We start from the raw sequence: 22,071 nt of genomic DNA, 5'->3' as shown, positions 1-22,071 counted from the left end.
TACTAAAGAGTTTACTGTATAGATATAAATTATCGTATATTGGATGCATCAACCTTTAGAGTTTGAATTCATTGTTTGTTTAAGAATGCTTGATTACTGTCACAATTAGTAATTTCATCCAACAAATACAATGATTTATTAACTATAACAGGTCGACCAGGCATCACAATAAGTAATTTAAAATTATTGTCTCTACAGACGGTAAATAAAGTGATCCATCAAGGGTTGTTTCCTTTCTTCCTGAAGAATTAAAAATCGTACAAACTTAAAGTTGTTTCAACACCTCGGACATTACGACCGAGCATTTCCGGCGGTAATTACCAATCATCCGGTTATCCGCAAGCTTGTCTTGCTAACTTGAAATATATATTTGTAAGGAAATCTTAAGCCGTACTGATAGCTTTAATTTGTAATAGATATGGAATGAGATTGATCCGTCACGCTGGCGTATGCAACGTTCGAAAATCGGCTTGAGCAATCTTAATTATGGATGACTCATAAGTATATGTAATTTTAATTTTAAGAAGAAAGTAAAGTTATTTTTCGATGCAAAACAAAAGTTTAAAAAAAAAAGCTTAATCAGCATTATTTCGGTGTGAAGCCGTTAGTGGATTTATTTATTTACTGACACAAATTCAAATTCAAATATTTTTATTCAAAATAGGAATTGACATCACTTATTCAAAGTCAAAAACTACCACCCATTCCAAAATGAATGCCTCAAACCTGAGAAGAATGAGCGCAACAAACTCACCGGGCTTTTTTTTTTCATCAACACACCAACAGCATTACATATATACATAATCTGGTCTTATACATAATCTGGTATGACTGCCAGTTACTGGTGCATACATCACTCTCATTGGAAGGAATTAAATTGAGTACAAAATAAATTTCGATCTACAATTTTGGAGTTGCAGCAAATTATTTAAATAATAGAAGTATTAAAAAGAAAATCATAATAAATATCAAGTAACATATTATTACTGATGAACAGAAATGTGGGGAAAGTTTTGTTTTCAGACTTGTAACTCACTGAGTCATGAAAAATATGAAAATCTATATCATCAAGTGGATGTTTTTAATACTAGCTTATTGTTTCAAACAACTATACAAATGACGCTTATCAGAGCTATAATTTACCGGAGTATAAAAATGTTGTATTATCTTATTATTAAGGCGAAGGATAAGCAGAAAACACGCAAAGGAGGCATTTTAGACAAGTTTTGTGGTGAAAATACAGCATTTAGAGCTATGCACACTATTTTATCATATAACACATACCCTTAAGGCTTATTTGTAGGTTTCTAAAGTTTGCTGTTTGTTATAGTTAACACTCCAGAGCTATTTTGAACTACCACTTTTCATTGCAGTTAAACAAGTTTTTTCTCGGCATGACGCATTTGTTTAGTACTATTCTCAGAAAAGGTATTTATATAGCTTGTACTTTTTTTTTGTGAAGGTACCTTTATTTAGATTAGTAATCAATAATGAGAATTGTAAGCATATAAACTGTTTGCGCCTGTTAAAATATTACGATTTCCACGCAAGGATTTTGAAAATGTTGGCTTTGTTACATAGATCGCGGGCCGGCAGCCGTGAACTCATATCGCTCAAGGTCGCTAGCATTTAGTGTCGCCTTAACACCGTTTTGAAGTTTTTACTTTCTATTTTTGTTATTGGAACCGTGCAATAACTACATATTTTATCTATGGACTACTATTTTGCTTTATTTCGTCCCAAAGGTCTCGCTCCGGCAAATAAATTGATGAAAGCCATCAAACGTATCAATATTGTACATTATTCAACTCGCTTCTGTCTCGAGAGAGTTGAAGTGTTAAGTAACTTTGGATTGTATGAAACAAGATATAATACGACAGATTGGTGTGGGTAAGTGACTACTATCACAATTTAAATGACCAATATACATTTTATTGTTTTTAACTGAAATATTATAGTAGTTTAGAATTGTTCAGTGTATGCACTGTGGAGCTGGAGGTTAAAGCGTCTTTAAGACATTTCAAACGATAAAACTTTACTAAGAAATTCTTCTGTATTTGAAGTTATACTTCTTTAGGCACGTTACGAGTATGAAAAATAATGACAGAGAAATTTTAAGATGCGCTCGCATCACTGTAACGCAAAAATAACGGGTGAAATTGGGTCCTAAAATTTTGAGACGTTTGTCATTCGTTTTTTTATTTTTGTTTTCTTCGTCCATTATTAGGACAGGCATAGGGTTCAAGCCCATACAGCCGTATTTATTATTTAATAATTAATTGTCAGAGTCATCTTTGCAAGAATTTTACAAACTTTCTTAAAACGTAGAATAGCACGAGGAATAAATCATTTTAATGATTTTTGCTTCGTTAGGCCAAAGAAGTATAACTTCTTGCGTGCATACATAAGCACACACACACCGAACTTGACTTTTTTTGAAACTCCTTAATTATAATTCCGTGTTTAATGGTGCCGCGACATGTACAATAAATTTGAATTATAAGCTATTGCTTCACCACAACCAAGCGCTCGCGTACTCAGCGCTCAAAAGACTTCCTGGACACCACACGGGTCACAGTCCTGATCTAGGACCGTGTGACTTCTTTTTATTCCCTAATATAAAAAAGAAACCGAAAGGGATCGGTTTTAGTAGGGGAAGGCCGTAGAAAGAGGTGTCTGCGGCAGACTGGGAAAAGGTTTAGATGCATGAGACTTTGTACAGAAGATGAAAGTGTAAATTTAAAATGAAGAAATATTATTAATAGAAAATTAATAAAATGGCTTCAGAACATAATTGATATTTCTATAATCTGACGAAAATCTCGCCTCAATTATCATTATTGTATGTAATTATCAAATGAAAAAGTAAATTATAATAAAAAAAGAAAATTTTTAAGTAAAATATAAGTAAATGATATTCTTATTCTATAGCTTCTGCACATTTAGCTTCATAAAAATTTAAGTCTTTAGAGATTAACATCAAAATAATTTAATTTCGTGAAATTCTGTTACGTAATTCAAATTTAACTGCCTTTATGAGAATGCTTACAGAAAGATATTAAATGAAGGAAATTTCATACCGCTGTGAACAAACCGTTTCATGTCGTTAAAAATAACGCAGTAAAGGTAATTGAGTGTGAGTGTAATAATTTGTTAAGGCTCGTGGAACTCACTTGCTTAGCTCACAGAATTCATCTTATGGTACAACTAATTAATTCGCCTTTAATTCCCGCCTCATCTTGTACAATGTACCGAGTATGGTGATGAATAGTCAGTTCAAATTTGTACAGATTGTTAAAATTAATTATTTTAAATAAATATTTTACCTTTAAGACATCGTAAACGTTTCGATACGAATCACAAGACGTCATATTATCCCTTAGAGGTTTGGCATCCCTTAATGCAACATTATTAATATTCTATAAAGACATACAAAAGGCATGTATTTTCTCAAAATTTGTTCCTGAAGAATTCTTTTGAATGTTATTTCTAATATACTAGATACTACTACCGCTTTGGAAACAAGGCTTAGAACAGAACTGAGAAAACTGGCGCTCTGAGAGAGAAAAGGCGACTCAAGGAACTTCTTAATGAAATATTCAAGATTGTACTGTCATTGCTATTGCTATAAAATAATCATAATCTTTATACAAGCGTTATGACTCTCGTACTTCCGATCATCGTGGGAAAACTTCTTACGGGCACTAAAACAAAAATCAAGAACAGCGAGAATTAAACAAAAATTAACTGTTAATGTGATGACACCTCTTCAAAGTAAATTTAAATAAAAAGAATTGCGTGCGTACATAGTACACCATGTCAGAAGTGAAACCTGCTTTGTGCATGAACCTCTAAACTGCATATGAAGTCCTGGTACATATTGCTAGGATGACACATGATTTCAGTCGCTATGAATGACATTACTATCACTGCTTCCATATACAATGTTCTTCTGGTTTTTTTGATGGAATAGGAGGACAAACGAGCGTACGGGTCACCTGGTGTTAAGTGAATACCGCCGCCCACATTCTCTTGCAACACCAGAGGAATCACAAGAGTGTTGCCAGCCTTTAAGGAAGGTGTACGCGCTTTTTTTTGAAGGTACTCACGTCGTATCGTCCCGGAATCACCACACAAGGCACTGTGAAGGACCGCCAGACATCCAGATGGTGGGGATGATATCCTAACTTGTCGCGTGTCTCGCGCGTGCACTCCCCGTGATAAATGCGGAGGAAAAAACACAATGAAGCGACGTCTCTACGCAACGCCAAGTTTGGATAACTTATATAACCGATCACAAAGCACTGTGTCCCCGACAATTCCAGCTGCTCTGCGTTGCACGCGGTCAAATGGATCGAGCTGTCTGTCTCTCTTTTTCGTTTTACCGACTTGCATCGCAACATTCGTTTATTTAATTTAATGTTTTGCTTATACATCTTTGTGTTCGCGTATTATTGGATCCACATTACGATAGTGATAATTTTTATTTCTATATTATTTCTATGCCTAATTTTTGTATTTATGATGTTAATCTGTTGGTGAACCATTACATAAATAAATAAATTAAATATTTTCGCTGTGGTTGACTATGCACCCCACAGCACAGGTAGCGTTAAACGTTTAACGCAACCATGTTGGAAGTCGCATTAGAAGTTTCACCTCAAAAATCATTATTGAATGATGTGAGCACACAACAGTATCATAGGGATTATTATGACTCATTAATTAAGGCTCAACAAGATATTCTTGTCTACATTCCTCATGTATACCAAATAGAACTCAACGCAATTAAGGATATCATCCCCACCATCTGGATAGCTGGTTTTTCTCCACACTACGCTTTTCAATGACCTTTCTTCCACGTACAACTAAACTATTGAATGAGCATCCTTGTGCGTCATCCAGGACGAAACGTCATCCATGACGTTTACCATAAAAAAAGGGCGTACACTTTTTTTAAAAGGCACTGTAATTCCTCTAGAATTGCAAGAGAATGTAGGCAGTGGCGATCACTTCAATGATGGTAGCTTCCATTAAAAAATAATCTTTTCATGTCTTATAAGTTAGTTAAGTGAATCATTAGTAAAGTATTAAGGGCATTTTACTGAGTATCACTTTAATATGTAGATGCAAAGAACAGAAAAAACTAGTACACTTCTACCACGGACTAGTAAAAAAATAAGGACTCCGTGTCACCTTACATAACAGTGTAGCACCAAGACAATCCGATTAACGTGTAAATACATAGCCCCACGCACACACTTACACTACTACAGGCCGATAGGCGGCCATTATTAGAATTGTCAACGTCTGTGACAGATCGTCTGTGAAAAAGTGTAAAAACAATAAGATAAAAGTATTTGTGGATATATGATTATTTAAGGGAGAAAAAATTGTGTAACTAGTATACCCCGTAACCGCACACACACTAGCATAAAGGTTTCACTTGCTAATATCACGGCGCGGGGTTTTTTTTAACTGGTCCGTAACTTTTACTAGTTTTTTGTGTTCCGTGTGTATTGCTAATATCACGGCGCGGAGTGTTTTTTTTAACTGGTCCGTAACTTCCATTAGTTTTTCTACGTGTGTAGATGAACATTATCTTTTGTTATTTGGTAGAGTTCTCGTGACAGGCATCGTCGTCTGTTTTGTCCTTAGAGTTTCTCGCTCGTTCTTCTCTAAGGAAATCTGCATTCCGAACAAGCTATATAAAAAAAATACAAATTTCAAGTGTAATTCAATTTACCTTCGAATGATTTGATTTGAAAGTTATGTGTAACAGCAAGATAAATTAATCTTATACTTAACACGTGAGATAGTGTTTTTTGGTGGCGATGGTTGGGTTACATCCTAGCTTCTAAAAACACTCTATTTTAAAGAGGGTACTCCTGTTAGAATCCAAGCGGTCCTGTGTGCGACGAGCGCCGCGGGCTGATGGCGACCCGCTCTGTATAAGCCGTGCGTTAAAGAGCAGACTACTTCACAGTTGAATACCTCCTAGTTTTAAGTGCTGGCTTTTTCATTTGTTTAGTGTTCTTAAGTGTTATACAAGTGACTAATGGTTGGCTATATCAATTCACTTTTGGTCCACACATCAAATATTACTATCGAGCTCTGCTTCTTCCATGTCGCGTCTGGTGTTCTTGATTGAGCCGTAAACTCCTCAAATCTAACAGCCGGACGACACCTTTCAAATTCAGTTTGTGAAACTAGCAGCAGCCCACTGCCACCTGCTTCCATTCGACCACTTGCTACCAAGGGCAATAAAAATCATCTTGGATCAGTAAGTCAACTCCGATGGGCTTGATTTTTTTATTTAGCGTCGCTCACTGGTCACATAATTATTACAATACAGTTATATCGTTTTCGGTAAGTGTAATATTAGAAGCGAACAATATAAGAAGAGATTCTAGTTATATATATAAAGAGCATCCTAACACATGCCTCACAGATACAATAATAAAAAAATTAAATGAAATTTAATGGCGCGCGAAACCCAAAGTTTGTTGTTGGGGACGATAGTTCAAAAGTAAGGCATGAGTGGAGAGACCTAGCTGGGATGTGAAAGCCTACGAGACTGAGGAGCGCAAGTCAAGGAAGAAGTCAGCTCACCAGAACATATCTTCTTCAATGTTACACAGTCTGTTATAGTGCGGCGCTGACATATCTGAAAAAAATTATACTCAAGCAGCGGAGACAAATACTTAATCTAAGTGGATAGATTTGAATGAACTGTACATAGTTTTATACCTATGACACTTAGTCCATATCTAAAAAAAAATATTGGGATATCTTCAATACAAAGTTACGCGGATGAAGTTGCGAGTATCAGCTTGTTGTACAATAATTTTACTACGAGTATGAGTACTCAAGCCCTCACGAAAAAGCTAAACTCACAGATAAATATAACTCACATTGCAATAACAATGAACAGGGAGTGTACGGTTGCTATGGCAACCTCTAAGAGCGTGAAGCGTAAACAATCGCTACCTGAAATTATTCTTACTAGACCCTCCTATTTGCCCACTGCCTATAACACCCTGGGGAAATTAAGGGGTGTATCGAAAGATCTTTTTCTTGACACTCAGCCCATGCAGACTAAGAATCTTTCTGTTTCTGTCTCTTTAAACGTAGAATTATAATATTATAACAAATGTTGATATAGCAGTAATTATTTAACGTCAATATATTTTTATTAAGATTTTATGTTCTTTTTCATGAAAACGAGACGAGCAGGACGATCATTGATGATAATTGATACGCCCTGCCCATTATAATGCAGTGCCGCTCAAGATTATTAAAAAACACAAAAATTCTGAGCGGCACTACAATTGTGCTTGTCACCTTGAGACATAAGATATTAAGTCTCATTTACCCAGTAATTTCACTAGCTACGGCCCCCTCAGACCGAAACACAGTAATGTTTACACATTACCTACTGCTTCACAGCAGAAATAGGCGCAGTTGTGGCACCCATAATCGAGCATCCTGTGCAAAGGAGCCTGCCACTCGTAGAATGTAAGTAACATTATTTTTAACATGTTGAATAAAATAATTCTGGGTCACTTTATTTGTTAATACTTTACTCATGTTTTATATGTGTGGTTGACTGACTAGTTTCGGACCATTCGGAGGTCCTTCACCAGGGTGAGTGTAGTGGGTTCGATACCCAGTATCGCGCTCAATTGGGAGCTCCAAAAAAATTTAGGATAGCAAAGCACCATATTTAAAGATTAAAAAATATTGGAGATAATGTATCTTGATTTTTCTGCCATGAATATAACAAATACGGCATCCGTGAACAAATATAACAGCATGATATTAATTTTCAAAAGGGTCGATTAATTGACATATAAGTTATTACGCTTAGATTAAGGTTAGGTCTCCACTGCGCTCCAACTAGATACGGCAGGCGTAGTAGCAAAGTGCGGCAACTAATACTACGCACATGTGGGCGTACTCGAGCCAGTCTAGAGCAATATGTGACGTTGGTGTGCCACATGCTTTACTATACTTTGCAAATAATTGAAACTTAAATGCCGATTAAAAATTTGTAAAAATAATACTACAAGAAATAAGAAATAGACTGGGATCACATTCATCAGTAAGTATAATGTAATTTATTAATTACAATGTTAAATAACGAAGCGTATGTTACAAAATTTAAAAGTTGCCTTCCAGTGTCAAGCATCTAATAGTTGCCGTAATAGAAAGGCTTTTGTTCTTAGGTAGTGCGGTATCTAGAGACCAATCCTTATAAGGCAGAGCTGCTACAATGTACCTATAATAAAACAGTAAAACTTACTTGTCCATACATTAATTCGTAAACGTACACACTGTGACGTTTGAGAGGTTTGAATGCATTTTTAAGAATTTTCATCTGTTGGTGATGACAATCATTCAGAATTTGATAAAGCATAAAATAAGGAGGAAGCGTCGATGCAGAAATCATTTAGACGGCAGTTCAAATCCATTGGAAATAAGAATCGTTGCGGACGCAATGTAGTGAGAACGTGCGCTTTACTGGAAGGCGAGGCTTTTACGGCACTGCTCCCCCACAACCCACCGGGTGGTCAGGGGGAGGGGAGTGGCTTGGAGCAGTTCGGGTGCAGACTGCGTGGCGGCTGGTATATTTTATTTCAGTTGCAAACTTAAGCATAGTACACGACGAGGGAATGAAACAAATGAAATTTATTTTTATGACCAGTATGTAACTAGAAATAATGATATAATAATTATAATAAGTTATTTTTACACTTATTTACTTGTGCATTATTGGGTATATGTTTTATTAAGTCTATGTAAATAAACAGGATGGCCGAGAAGTTGACGTCCAAAGCTAAAATTTGAAAGCCTCACCGTGATGAGTATCCGAATCACCCCTATGTATGTTCTACGATTTTGCGTAGTTTAAGAGATAGTAATTTTTTTCCCCTTGTATCCGCTTTTTCACCTAATTGTGGTTTAAGACTTTATTCTTATTTTTATGAACACTTTTAGTTAATTTTATTGTTGATAATTATTAACAACATTTGCAATAACCACATAAGAAACTATGAAGTATACTTTATAACTATTACGATATACTATATTACTAGATAAAGTGTTCGAAAATCATTTTTAAATAAACATTAACCCCCTTATTCATCATTGTCCGCTAACTTTAAACAGCGGCTTAGGAGTGTTTTTTCTCATCCTGACTTAGGTTAATAGAAGAAGACAGAGTGAGAATTAGCAATGCTTTAAGTTAGCAGACTATTATGAATAAGGGGGTAAGATCCTAAACCTCTAGATGACACCCGTAGCAATGAAAATAATAGTATTACCTACCGAGCACTGACACCTGACATCTTATGTCTCAAGGTGACGAGTGAAACTGCGGTTCCGCTAATTTTGAGTTATAGGTTATAGGTTATCACGGGCTATTATCCGCAACTCGACGACTACAGCGCGCCTATTTTGCGTGGTGAGGAGGGCGGCTAATCCTGCCACCCTAGTTCCTCAAGGTAATGTATCAAACCTCTGATGTCACCCATGACCTCGGGGAGAGTCCTCGGTGACCCCAGGTGTTTGGCCCGGTATGAGGCCACACTCCTACACTCCAAAATGACGTGTGCGGCCGTTTCGTCCGCCTCCGTGCAGGCTCTGCACAGTGGGCTGTCGGTGACACCTATATTGAACAGATGCTTGTTAAAAGGGCCGTGACCCGTTAGTACATGAGTTATTTTCCGTAACCTAGGTCGTGGAAGTTTTACTAGCTTGCGAGAGAGCTTGGGGTCTATTTGTGGTAGAGCTTCTTTTGCTTGTCTACACCCACTTACGTTCATCCAGTACTTATTATGTAATTCCTTGGTGTGTTGGCGTATTACCTTCGTAGGCCAGCTAGGCGGGAGAGGTAATTTTGAGTTAAGCAAGTAACTTGACACTGTTGCGGTTTGGCTGAGCAACGAGTGTCACTTAATATCAACTGAAATTTATGCTCCTCTCGTAATTTCTTAGGATATTATGTATTGAACCTGGTTTGAACCCGGTATTTGTGTATTAGCTTACAGTTTAAAATTTCCTAAAATGGCAGTAAGTTTAACCGCTCGCTTACCCTAAGGGACTATAGTGCCTTTTTTAGTGAGCCCCAATCGCCCAAAGGGACTGTAGTCCCTTTTAGCGATAGCTTCCTTAAATGTTTACAGATATCTATTAAAACATGTAAGCAACCGATGCTCATAATTAATAGTATAGATAGCCCAATTCATAAGCTTTAAAATACCACTTCAGTTTCGTATTTCGACACCCGGTTCATAAATAATTATTGTTTATAAGTGCGTGAGCGTCGAGACGCAGCGGCAAGTAATCGCTTGGCGCTCAAATGATATTTTTTTTAAGCCCGGCACGCACGCGAGCAAGAGAGCGATTAAGGAAATACAATAATAATATATACAATTCTAGTATTTTATTTGACTAACGCGTGTTACACATTTAAATAAAACACTTTTAAAGGATTAAAACGCGTGTAATTGTAACTTTGTTTTTACATTAGATATTTGCGTAAAAGTTACATTTTTATGTTTATTTTAGTTAACCCGACTTTTCAAGACCTTTCCAATTATCTAACACTGGGATCCAATAATCTCTAAATTAAAACCCACAACTACACATACCAAAAAAGAAGAGGACACTGTCAGTAAATTTTGCCAAAAACCGCTAAAGTTAATGAATAATAATAATAAAATGGCGCTAAACTTCATAATGACAACTATGACAAATACTATCTTTGACTCACTTCATCTGCAGTCCCCCTGAAAACGAGATCTGGAAAGGTCTTGAAACGTCGGGTTAACTAAAATTAAAAATCTAATGTAGAAACACAGTTAGGTACAATTACACGCGTTTTAATCCTTTACAAGTGTTTTATTTAAATGTATAATTCTTTATATTATATGACACACATACAAAAAAATTCTGATCAAAATCAAAAAGATCAACTCAGTAAATAATATTGACACACTTTTTACACAAATTATCTTGCGCCAAATTAAGCATATATAGTCTGTGTTATGGGTTGCAAGACAACGATATATTTAATACAATATACTTACTTAAACATACATAAATACATATAAACATACATAAATACATTTAAACATTCATGATTCGGAAACAAACATCCATATTCATCATATAAATGCTTGCACCTACCGGGATTCGAACCCGGGACCTCTAGTAAATAAAACGCGGGACGATATTACCCAAGTGTGCTCCTGGCCTACACAAAAGGACGTTCATAAATTAATTAACTTTAGCGTAGCAGTCCCCTTGTACTGTACTCTGATACAAATTTATTCTCAATATCCATTGGCCTCTCGGCAAATGAGCAAATAATAATTTGTTAAATTCCTCTTAAAACTGCTTCAATATTCTGTTCGTTGTACAGTTCATTCAATGAGCGCTATTGAATTTTGTCTTATAATATTTATATGTTTTTCAGATTTTTGTCATCACTTTTTAGACTTATTTTTTTCTAGCTGACCCGGCAAACGTTGTTTTGCCATATAAAGTATAATTCACGCGATAGTTTTATAAGTAATAAAATATTGCCTATATTATAGCCTGTACATCATTTTGTTCTATTGTCAATAGTTTTTGCAGCGCACGCAAAAATAGGTTTTCGATTTTACACCTTGTGTTACAAAATAGCAATTTTATTAAGGATCCCTAATTTTGAAAAAAAAAACATAGCCTATATAGTCTTCCTCGATAAATGGACTACCCAACACTGAAAGAATCATTCAAATCGGACCAGTAGTACCAGAGATTAGCGCGTTCAAACAAACAAACAAACACTGCAGCTTTATAGTATTATAAAGTATAGATTTAATAGAAGCCATTTTTAACCGACTTCAAAGTAGTAGCTTCTCAATTCGATTGGTTTTTTTTTAAGTATGTACGCTGAATTTATTGAACCGTACAAATGATTTAAGTTTTCTTTAGTGTTAATTCCGCCAATATTTGTTTTTAATACAATTCGACACTTGTTTCACCTCTACACGAGGCATCCTCAGGACGTGTTGTCTCGCCAAAATCTGGCACGAGACTCGTGCAGAAGCGAAACACGTGTCGAATTGTATTAAAAAGAAATATTGGCAGAATTAACACTAAAGAAAACTTAAATCATTTGTATAATTATGGATTTCCGCCTAACTCAATAAATTTTCTTTAATGAACCGATTTACGCGATTTTTGCGCATTTGGTCGCATAAAAATTTCATATAGTTTGGCCCAGTAGTTTTCATTTTATGAATATTTTTTATGGACATTAATTTTTTTGTGTATTTTATAAGAGTTTTTATTAAGGTCAATTATATATTAGCCCGTTTCCTGATAAGTGGGTTAGCTTAGGCTACCTGTCATTCATAGCTAACAAACGTTCTTCACAACATTTCATTATCTCACGAGAACGTGAAATATAGTTTTGAACAGCATTTTTCTGGAGTCGATTCATTTTTGTGTTTCCGTTTACTGGCATCTATTCTGTTTAAGGCGTTGGCACCGACTTAAAACTGATCAATAGGTATAGCACATACAAATAATATAAAAGGTATTAGGTTTGCATAAGAGTTGTATGATATTAAATCTTTATTAAGTTACTTTATACTTACTAGTTTTTGAAGTCGGTTATTTTAAACGTAGATTTCTTATCATTTCAATATTTGTAAATGAAATATAATTAACTTGGATATATCTCTTTTCACGATCACGTCAAACTGCCTGCCTGCCTTCAATCTCATCCCAAGCTTTCACTATATCACTTTGGATCTGATCCCTTTTAGTACATTCCAAATGACGGGACATTCCCATTTGCTCCCATGCCTAGATTAAATGTTATTACACTTGATCTAGATTCACTCCACAGTCTATCAGAATTCAGAATATAAATCTATCTATATTTTGTAAAAACCCAAACACTAACATTTCAATAGTTGTCACACTCTTGTAAAATAAATGTTTCAAAGAGAAAAGGACTTAATTTAATTCATTTTATCAATTTTACACTAATGTCCCAAAGAAAATTAGTAATAAATAATCTAAATGCATTTTGAAAAGGCATAAAATGCATTTATTTTCTCAAAATTGATGCTTTTAGAATTCTTTTTGATGTCATTTCTAATATACTAGATAATACCAAAGCTTCGGAAATAAATGGCGCTAGGAGAGAGAAAAGCGGCGCAAGAAACTCTACCAGCATTCTTTTTTTTCAGCGCTCTTTTTAATAATACAATATATAAAATAAACATTATCTAGTCCCAGGCTGTCCGATTACTAAGACAGTCAGCTGTAGAGTAGTAGGATTTACGACAAGGCAATTTTTTAATAATTAAAATTTAAACAACATTAAAATTTCTTTATAGGTAATGCTTGAACAGTGGCTGGGCCTATATTATATTATTTTTATTCATAAAACTTAAGAATAGTCGTGCAACTCCTATTAGGTTATTTGCAGGTTCAAAGAACTTGTTTACACGGACACCAACATGTCATGTCGTGATAATTTGCTGGCAAAGTGATAACCAAATTAGCACATAGCGGCTTCGGGAGTTCAGAGATGCTAACCGATAACGGAAAAGTAGTTTATAACTTGTAAAGCAATTAACATGTTTTATACGGACCTATTTAGCAGCACATCTATTTCTGAATTTTCTATACAAATATATTAAAATTTTGAGTATGCAATTTTATTATAATAAGAGGACCATGAATTTATACTACACCACCTGATAGTGTGTAAGCCCATACTCTACCATTAGGATGCTCCTTTGCACAGGATGCCGGCTAGATTATGGGTACTATGGCGCCTATTTCTGCCGTGAAGCAGTAATGTGTAAGCATTATTGTGTTTCGGTCGGAAGGGCGTCGTAGCTAGTGAAAATACTCGGCAAATGAGACTTAACATCTCATTTCTCAAGGTGACGAGCTAAATTGTATTGCCGCTCAGAATTTTTGTGTTTTTCAAGAATCTTGAGCGGCACTGCATTTTAATGGATATGGCGTATCAATTACGATCAACTGAACGTCCTGCTCGTCTTGTCACTTATTTTCATTAAAAAAAAATACTCTCTTTGTCATACACCAGAGGAATCAAATGAGCCTTGCTGTATTATACAGGGTTATCGATAATTCGAAGTATTATTAGGTGATAGGAGTAACTATTTGCGATTCATCCGATTTATCCAAATGTTTAGTCTCGTGCCAGAGTTTGGCGAGTCAACACCTCCTGAGGATGCCTCATATACAGGCGAAACACCTGTCGAATTGTTTGAATTAACATTCAAGAACACTCAAAACATTTGGTTAATTTATCATGTTTTTTAGCTTTTTTCAAAATAAGCCAAAAATGCAACATTAAATTATTATTATCAAGTACAACAACTAAACTGTTACTGGTTCTAAATTTATATTTAGAATTTGTATTATTTATTTGAATACATAAAAACAATAATAAATTTTAGTCGAATTGATTGAAAAAACAATATTTTTATGTTCATGCAAATGAATTCTAAAACCGAGAACACATACATTAGTACGTGGCGGAACAGGATCGAGTCGATCGAGGGGCACCATCGTGACAGCCAACGGTTACAAATAATAATGGCTTGTCAACTGAGAAAAGGCTAACGGCCGTTCCCAATATACTATCTACAAATAGAGATAAATTACTACCTTCTACTGTCAGTAATTAGCTGTCAATAATCTGAAGCTGTCCTAATATACCCGATAAGTCATTCTTATCGTCTTATATTGGGACGCGTGAATTGCAATTTCCATACAAACTTCTATCGCTGGTAAGCTACACGTCGTCCCATTGACAGAGAGCGTGTACGGATAAGGTGAGTTACCGTCGATAAGTTTATTGGGACAGAAAAGTCAACGATAGTTACTATTTTTATCTCAAGTAAGAGATAGACTGAATATTGGGAACGGCCGTAAATGATTTGAGCTGGTGTATTGTGTCAAGCCGCTCGTAATGTTAAGAGTTTATTCCAATCAGTAAACAAACAAGAGATAAGCTGATTGTAATAATCCGCCGACATGTACCCTGACAACAGCGCAGCCGCGGGCTCGTTATGTACCGGTAGTTGTTATCTATCTACTACTATGTAGAGATAGGGCCGCTTTCCCTAGAAATTGCCAAAATAGCACATAGTTGAAACCATTTCTTAACGGTTTATATAAAACTTATATATATATATAAAAATAACTATATATCTACAGAATCTGAGAAATAAATTCATTGTTCTATTTCTTATAGACAGTGCGAATCACCAAAATACCCGTAGCTTTTACAGTTGATGCAAATCATTCAATCTAGATAAAAATTGTACGAAAATTTATTAAATGTTCACCAATTGTTAGTTTTGTATAGAAAATTAAGTAAATATATGCCATCATTTTTGGAACGGGCAATAACAGAATTTTACCTAATAATCTATATATATATATATATATATAAATGAATTGCTGTTCGTTAGTCTCGCTAAAACTCGAGAACGCCTGGAGCGATTTGGCCTTGGTCTTGAATTGTTTGTGGAAGTCCAGAGAATGTTTAAAAGGTGTATAAATAGGAAAATGCTGCTAAATTAAATAAAAACAACAAATTTGTTTTTCCTTTGATGTGTCCATACATAATTTCTATGAGAGAATTTATTGACGCACGGTTTGACAGTTCCGCTGTGAAACAATTTCATTATAACAACAGTGAGCATTTTTAACGAAATAATTCTTGATATTATGAAATATATATATTGACAATTTATATAAAAACAGTAGTTTACTTATTATGTACAGAACAACGTCTGTCGGGTCAGCTAGTATATTATAAATATTAAATTGTTCAATCATAAATGACACAATACTCACTAGCAATCAAATAAGTGTTATTAATGTTAATTACTATTAATGTGAGGGTACTCCTTTTGTAACTTCTTTCTTAACGCGCATTTAAATAATATAAGTACTTCTTAAAGTATTAAAACACGTATATTATTAGTATTAAATTACATTTAAAAGCGTGTTTTGATATTCGTGGTATTTATATGTATTGTATGTGTGTATTTCTTGCAACTTTTTGGGCAGCTCGTTAATGTAATCTGGTATTTGGTAATTGAGACTTGGCAAACGTTGTTTTGCCATCTAATTTTTAATTGTAAACATTCCTTGAGCCTCAACGAATCTATTACAAAAGATTTCATTGAGATCGGTCGAATAGTTTAGGAGTTATTAGGGAAAATACAAACATACATTCTCTTTTATAAATATAGATAAATTAATCTTGGTAAGTAGTATTTGTGTTTTATATCTAGTCGTCGTACGCCTCAGGGTCTATTTTTTCAATTAACAGGTTTTTAATTGTAATAATAATTTTTAAATGAATATCCTAAAACAATAATTAGTTTAAAAATAGCAACTGAAACAAAATAGCCCCCGTATCACCAAAACAAAAACCGAATATATTTTCTGTAACTTTAACCACAACGTTGCACTTAACTCGGACATAACGTTACAGCTCAGGATTAATCAGGATCCGTTCTCTCCGAGGATGGCTCTATAGAAGCAGACTTAACACAGATAACGACATCTGGATGGATGGTGGCTCTCACAGGTGTGCTATGTTCTGCTCGACCAAAAGCTACACACCACTGAATGCGTATCTAAATCTTGTGAAAGTTTTAATTTTATGTATCAAGTATTCCTTACCGAATAATCAAATTTTATTACTTTTTAATATTTTTTTATGGCATGGACGATATAATTTACTGCAGTGAACATTTACGTGGTTTATTTTTAAAATGGCCAAGCTACATTAACTTTGGGATTAAAATTCAGCATTAAATTAACTTCATTCACACCGCGTGCATCGCTCGTTAAAGCATTAATGCGAGTATTCATACTCCATTAGGCTGCTCCTGTATATTTAAATTTTGGTTTGAGAGCGTTTACCAGTGCTTTTTGAAGTGTTTAATAAAATATAAATAAAGTTATCTTTGTTGATTGCAACTTTATCTGCCGTTTAGCAACTAATGTTTTGCCTAAGAGGTCACCGTGATTAATAAAATTACTTTGCTCCCGAGATTCAACATCTTATATATACCACAAGAAAGGTAATATAACAGACTATAAAAGTAAAAAAAAAAAAATTAAAACTTTATCTCTGTAAAATACGACAAGCCGTCAAAATGCGGTCAGTCTTAAAAATTATCTATGATATTTTAGTAACTATTCTATTACTAATTAGTAACTTTGAAGTATGTTTTAGTTATAAAAAATTACTACATTCATTTGTAATAATCGAAATGTAATCTGTAGGTAAATCTAAAAAAATCATAAAAAATGCATGACAGCCCTACTTTAAACGAAATTTGTTTAAATTACGCAGTATCTATTGTTTGTGTTATCTAACAAAGTGCTAGCTTGTTTAATAACAAAAGCATTGACGTTCGTTTTTATAAACAAGCCGAAACAGTTCAAAAGCAATAAATTTTATTGTGTAACCCGAGCCCGTTGAACTTGGCGTCGGTAACGCGCGGCGGCTTAAGACTGGCCATGGCGAATGCGCTTTGTGGCATAGGCGGCCCAACGGACGGGAGAAGACGAGCGTAATCAAAATATTTAGTGTTTTTAAAGGTGCCAGGCGAAGTAGGGAAGCCAAACATGGATCCTTACTAAATTGAACAATAAGAAATTAAACATATGACAGCACTCGATGGAGCGAAGAACGAGGAGACGTCCACCAGCAAAAGGGCAAAAGCTGGCTTGATCCAGTTGTTCAGACGCACAGGGACTGCAAAAACATAGCCTATCGATCTTTTAGTATAAAGAGTGTTTAGCAAGAGGTGCCAGAAAAGTTACCACAGGGATAACTGGCTTGGGGCGGCCAAGCGTTCATAGCGTTGCTTTTTAATGTTTCGATGTCGGCTCTTCTAATTATTGCAAAGCAAAATTCGCCAAGTATTAACTTCCACTGGTATTACCAATTCTTGTATTCAATAAAAATATTTATTCGAGCTTATCTTCTTTCACAGATCTTCGACAACCACTACCACTTCCATCACAACTCGGTGGCGCGACGCTCGCTGTCGCCAGCTCGAGGACATCATCATAACCTGCAGTCAGACTCCCGGGTGCAATGGGCGAGGCAACAGAAGATCTTATCCAGAAGAAAAAGGGACTTGATTGACATGAGTGAGCATCCTACAGGTTAGTTCAAATCGCTTGGAACCTCCAAACGAACACTACACTTACAAAAATATTCAAGTTGTTTACTAAATACTTCTTCTTTAATTTTAAAAAATATTCCACACCTTGTAGCGTGTTTACAATTTACTAAAGTTATATTATGATTTATTTACGCTTCTTTTTGTTTTTCGTAACCTTTCCTAAAGGCCACACGGCTTAAGAAGGCTTGTGTTTAAACGTCTACCAGAAAAGTACCTATTTTACTAACAAAAAATTCGAAATACCTGCCAGAATAGATAAATGCTAACCAAATTGTGTTTCATAAAGTATTGCAAAAATGAACCTATTCTAATTATTATGCAATAAAGATTTATAAAAGCTATAATAAATAAAATATGTAAGCATTATTGTGTTTCGGTCTGAAGGGCACCGTAGCTAGTGAAATAACGGGGTAAACGAGGCTTAACATCTTATGTCTCAAATGTGACGCCACACAACAATTGTTTGTCACCAATAAATAGTAGAAAGACACACATACTACTAATATGTAAAATTTAAAAGAATTTGAGCCGCTCTTAAATTTTCCTCTTAAAATATCATATATTTTTAGCTCCAGGTTCAAATAAACCTTCCTACACTATATTTACATTGTTTTTAATTAGAAGCAATGTGCGGAGTACACTTATGCCTCATATAACTTCTAAGTAAGCTCATTAATTAAATATTTTCCGTACATCGAGCTCATTAACCTATTTGAGTTGTGTGTAATATGAGCTTACTGTTTTCGAGATATGAATACGTTGGCTTCTGAAAATTGTATAACTTTCAATAGCCTTATTAAAATGCAAAAATTGGGTGGATTTTACGAAAAGTTTCATATTATATACTTACATAATTAATTAACTTGATAGTAATGAAAATATTCACCTGTAACCTCATAAAGGGATTTGTCTTTTCGAGATCTACCGTAAGTTCTTTCTTAGGATGAACATCTAATGCTGCACTCCCGGGTTCTTACCTCGTTTGAATGTGCAACACGAGCGGTGAAGGATGAGCAATGATATCCTCTACGTATTCAAATTTAAATTAGGATTCAAAATCACTTCTTGAACGACAAAAACTACGACCGATTCAAAATAGACTGCCTCAGACCTGTGAAGAACGGGTGCAAGAAACTTGACGGGCTTTTTTAGATAAAAATATGAATTACAATGTAATATCATACAATAAACATTTACAATTAAAAGAGCCCGAGGGTGTTCGCTTCATTCCCAGTCTGTGGTATCATTAAGAAAATAGTTCAGGTTACAATAACCTTTCCCACACAAATGTTTTTAACAATTCTTTTAAATTTTGTAACGCATTTGTTTTGTACATTTTCTGGAATCATATTGTAAAAGCATATACATCGCCCAATAAAAAACTTACTAACTCGACTTAACCGAGTAGGAGGCATAACAAGTTCACGTTTGTTCCTCGTGTTAACATTATGATTGTCACAGTTTCTAGCAAATTCATCAATGTGCTTTTAAACATTTAGAAAATTTTCAAGAATATATTGAGAAGCAATAGTCAAAATGTTGATTTCTTTAAATTTTTCTCTTAATGACCCTTTAGGTAGGTTATAAATAGCGCGAATAGCCCTTTTCTGCAGCACAAAGATGCTATTAATATCGGCTGCATTGCCCCATAACGTATGTGTCGTCACAGTATATCGTGTAATACTTGGAAGTTTCTCACATTCCTACTGATTATATCTTTTAATTATTTGTATAATTATAAAGAGGAAATATAACCCATGCCTCCTAATTCTTTAAGCGGCAAATCGCCTGTGGTAATTCAACACGTCGCGGTCGTCCTCTCTTGAGAAGGACGCGGAATGGGGTAAAATGAACCTTGCCCGATTTAATTCCCAGATGACTCGAGTTTGCCCGTTTAACACAAAAACAAAACAAGTATCTTATCACCGCTCTTAGACAACACTTCCCTTAAAGCCTCGCCTAGTATCGGAATACTGGTTCTTGAAATCTCAAGCGATATTCCACGGTGATCTGGAAGGCAAAGCAAAATTGGCCTCGAAGAAGCTGGGCTTCATCGAGATACTTCAAGCCGGTCCACATTCTACCACTCTACAAAGGTCCGGCCACATATGGAGTATTGCTGTCATCTCCGGTTTGGCGCACCCCAGTATCAGCTCGAACCATTTAACCACGTGCAAAGTTTTGTGAACGGCTAGATCTGGCGTTGCGTAGAGACGTTGCTTCATTTTGTGTTTTCTTCCGCATCACGGGGAGTTTTCGAAGAGCTGTTTGACCTGATTCCTGCTACTGTTCCTGCCGCAGTGTTTCGGGATGGTACGACACGTGTACCTTAAAAAAAACATCCTTAAAGGCCAGTAAAGCTCGTGTGATACCTTTGGTGTTGCAAAACAATGTAGATGACGGTGATCACTTAACATGAAGTGACCCGTAAGCTCGTTTGTCCCCTCTTCTATAAAAAATATAACCTACTTGTGACACCTTAACTGATAAATTTTCCAAAATGTTTTTTGATGGTAATTGAAACGCCCTGCCAATTACAATGAAGTGCCGCTCAGGATTCTTGAAAAAACACTAAAATTCTGAGCGGCATTACAATTGCGCGCGTCACCTTGGGACATGAGATGTTAAGTCTCATTTGCCCAGTAATTTCACTAGCTACGGCGTCCTTCAGACCGAAACATAAAATGCGAACATTACTGCTTCACGACAGAAATAGGCGCCATTGTGGTACTCATTGGGGTGGCCATAATCTAGCCGGCATCCTGTGCAAAGGAGCCTCCCACTGGTAAAATTGTGTGACGATATTAAATGTACCTATTTCAAGTATTTATAAAATAAAAGTTTCTACATAATGCGCCGACTGGATATCTTATGCCAAAATTGGTATTCGAGGATGAATAAGAAAAATAGAAAGTGTTGGGAACAACGGAGCGGTTAAGTGCAGACGTAAATAGGTAAATAACCGGTTGACCTAGATAACGGCTTGACTTGGCAACTTGGCTGAAGTTCAAGATCAAACACCTATTGTTTCACTTTACTGGAAGTTCTTAGTCGCTGCATTCCGCCTCACGTGGGCCTTGAGAGAAATAGTTTTTATTATTGTTCTAAAATATGCACAAACTAAATAATTATTGCAAATTTAAAAACAATAGAAACCTCAACTTTCAGGAAAAATTGACGTCAGGCCTTAGAACGACGACATATCTTTATAAGATACTAGCGGACCCGACAGTTGTTCTGTACACACGTCTTAAATTTTAAAAATCAGTCCAGCCGTTAGGTGGAGTTCATTGCCATACACATGGGCAGGAGAATTATATAATCTATACTAATATTATAAAGCTGCAGTGTTTGTTTGTTTGTTTGTTTGAACGCGCTAATCTCTGGTACTACTGGTCTGATTTGAATGATTCTTTCAGTGTTGGGTAGTCCATTTATCGAGGAAGGCTATAGGCTATGTTTTTGTTTTTTCAAAATTAGGGATCCGTAATCAAATTGCTATTTTGTAACACAAGGTGTAAAATCGAAAACCTATTTTTGCGTGCGCTGCAAATACTATTGACAATAGAACAAAATGATGTACAGGCTATAATATAGGCAATATTTTATTACTTATAAAACTATCGCGTGAATTATACTTTATATGGCAAAACAACGTTTGCCGGGTCAGCTAGTATGTACTGCATTGCAATCTAAACCAATCTCAAATTCACTTAAACACACAAAAAAAACATTTTAATCGGTCCAGCCGATTAGGAGGAGTTCACTATCAGCACACATACAGAAGATATATATATATAAAGAT

The 22,071-nt window shown here is 35.4% G+C and overlaps 2 protein-coding genes across 6 annotated transcripts in view; both read left to right on the top strand.

Annotated features, from left to right (window-relative positions):
- LOC126975463 (uncharacterized) overlaps nucleotides 1-22,071 on the top strand; it is a 258,862-nt gene that overhangs the window by 100,534 nt on the left and 136,257 nt on the right. The window lies entirely within an intron of this gene.
- The window catches only part of LOC126975438 (furin-like protease 1), a 222,368-nt gene that overhangs the window by 158,859 nt on the left and 41,438 nt on the right, over nucleotides 1-22,071 (top strand). For all 5 annotated transcript variants that reach the window (XM_050823323.1, XM_050823325.1, XM_050823324.1 and 2 more), the window contains exon 3: nucleotides 18,072-18,246. In XM_050823323.1, coding sequence (XP_050679280.1) covers nucleotides 18,072-18,246 — 175 coding nt within the window. The remainder of the gene's footprint in view (nucleotides 1-18,071; nucleotides 18,247-22,071) is intronic.

Source organism: Leptidea sinapis, chromosome 36 (genome assembly GCF_905404315.1).
Source record: "Leptidea sinapis chromosome 36, ilLepSina1.1, whole genome shotgun sequence".
NCBI classification, from domain to species: domain Eukaryota; kingdom Metazoa; phylum Arthropoda; class Insecta; order Lepidoptera; family Pieridae; genus Leptidea; species Leptidea sinapis.
This window is presented reverse-complemented; position numbering and strand designations above follow the sequence as displayed.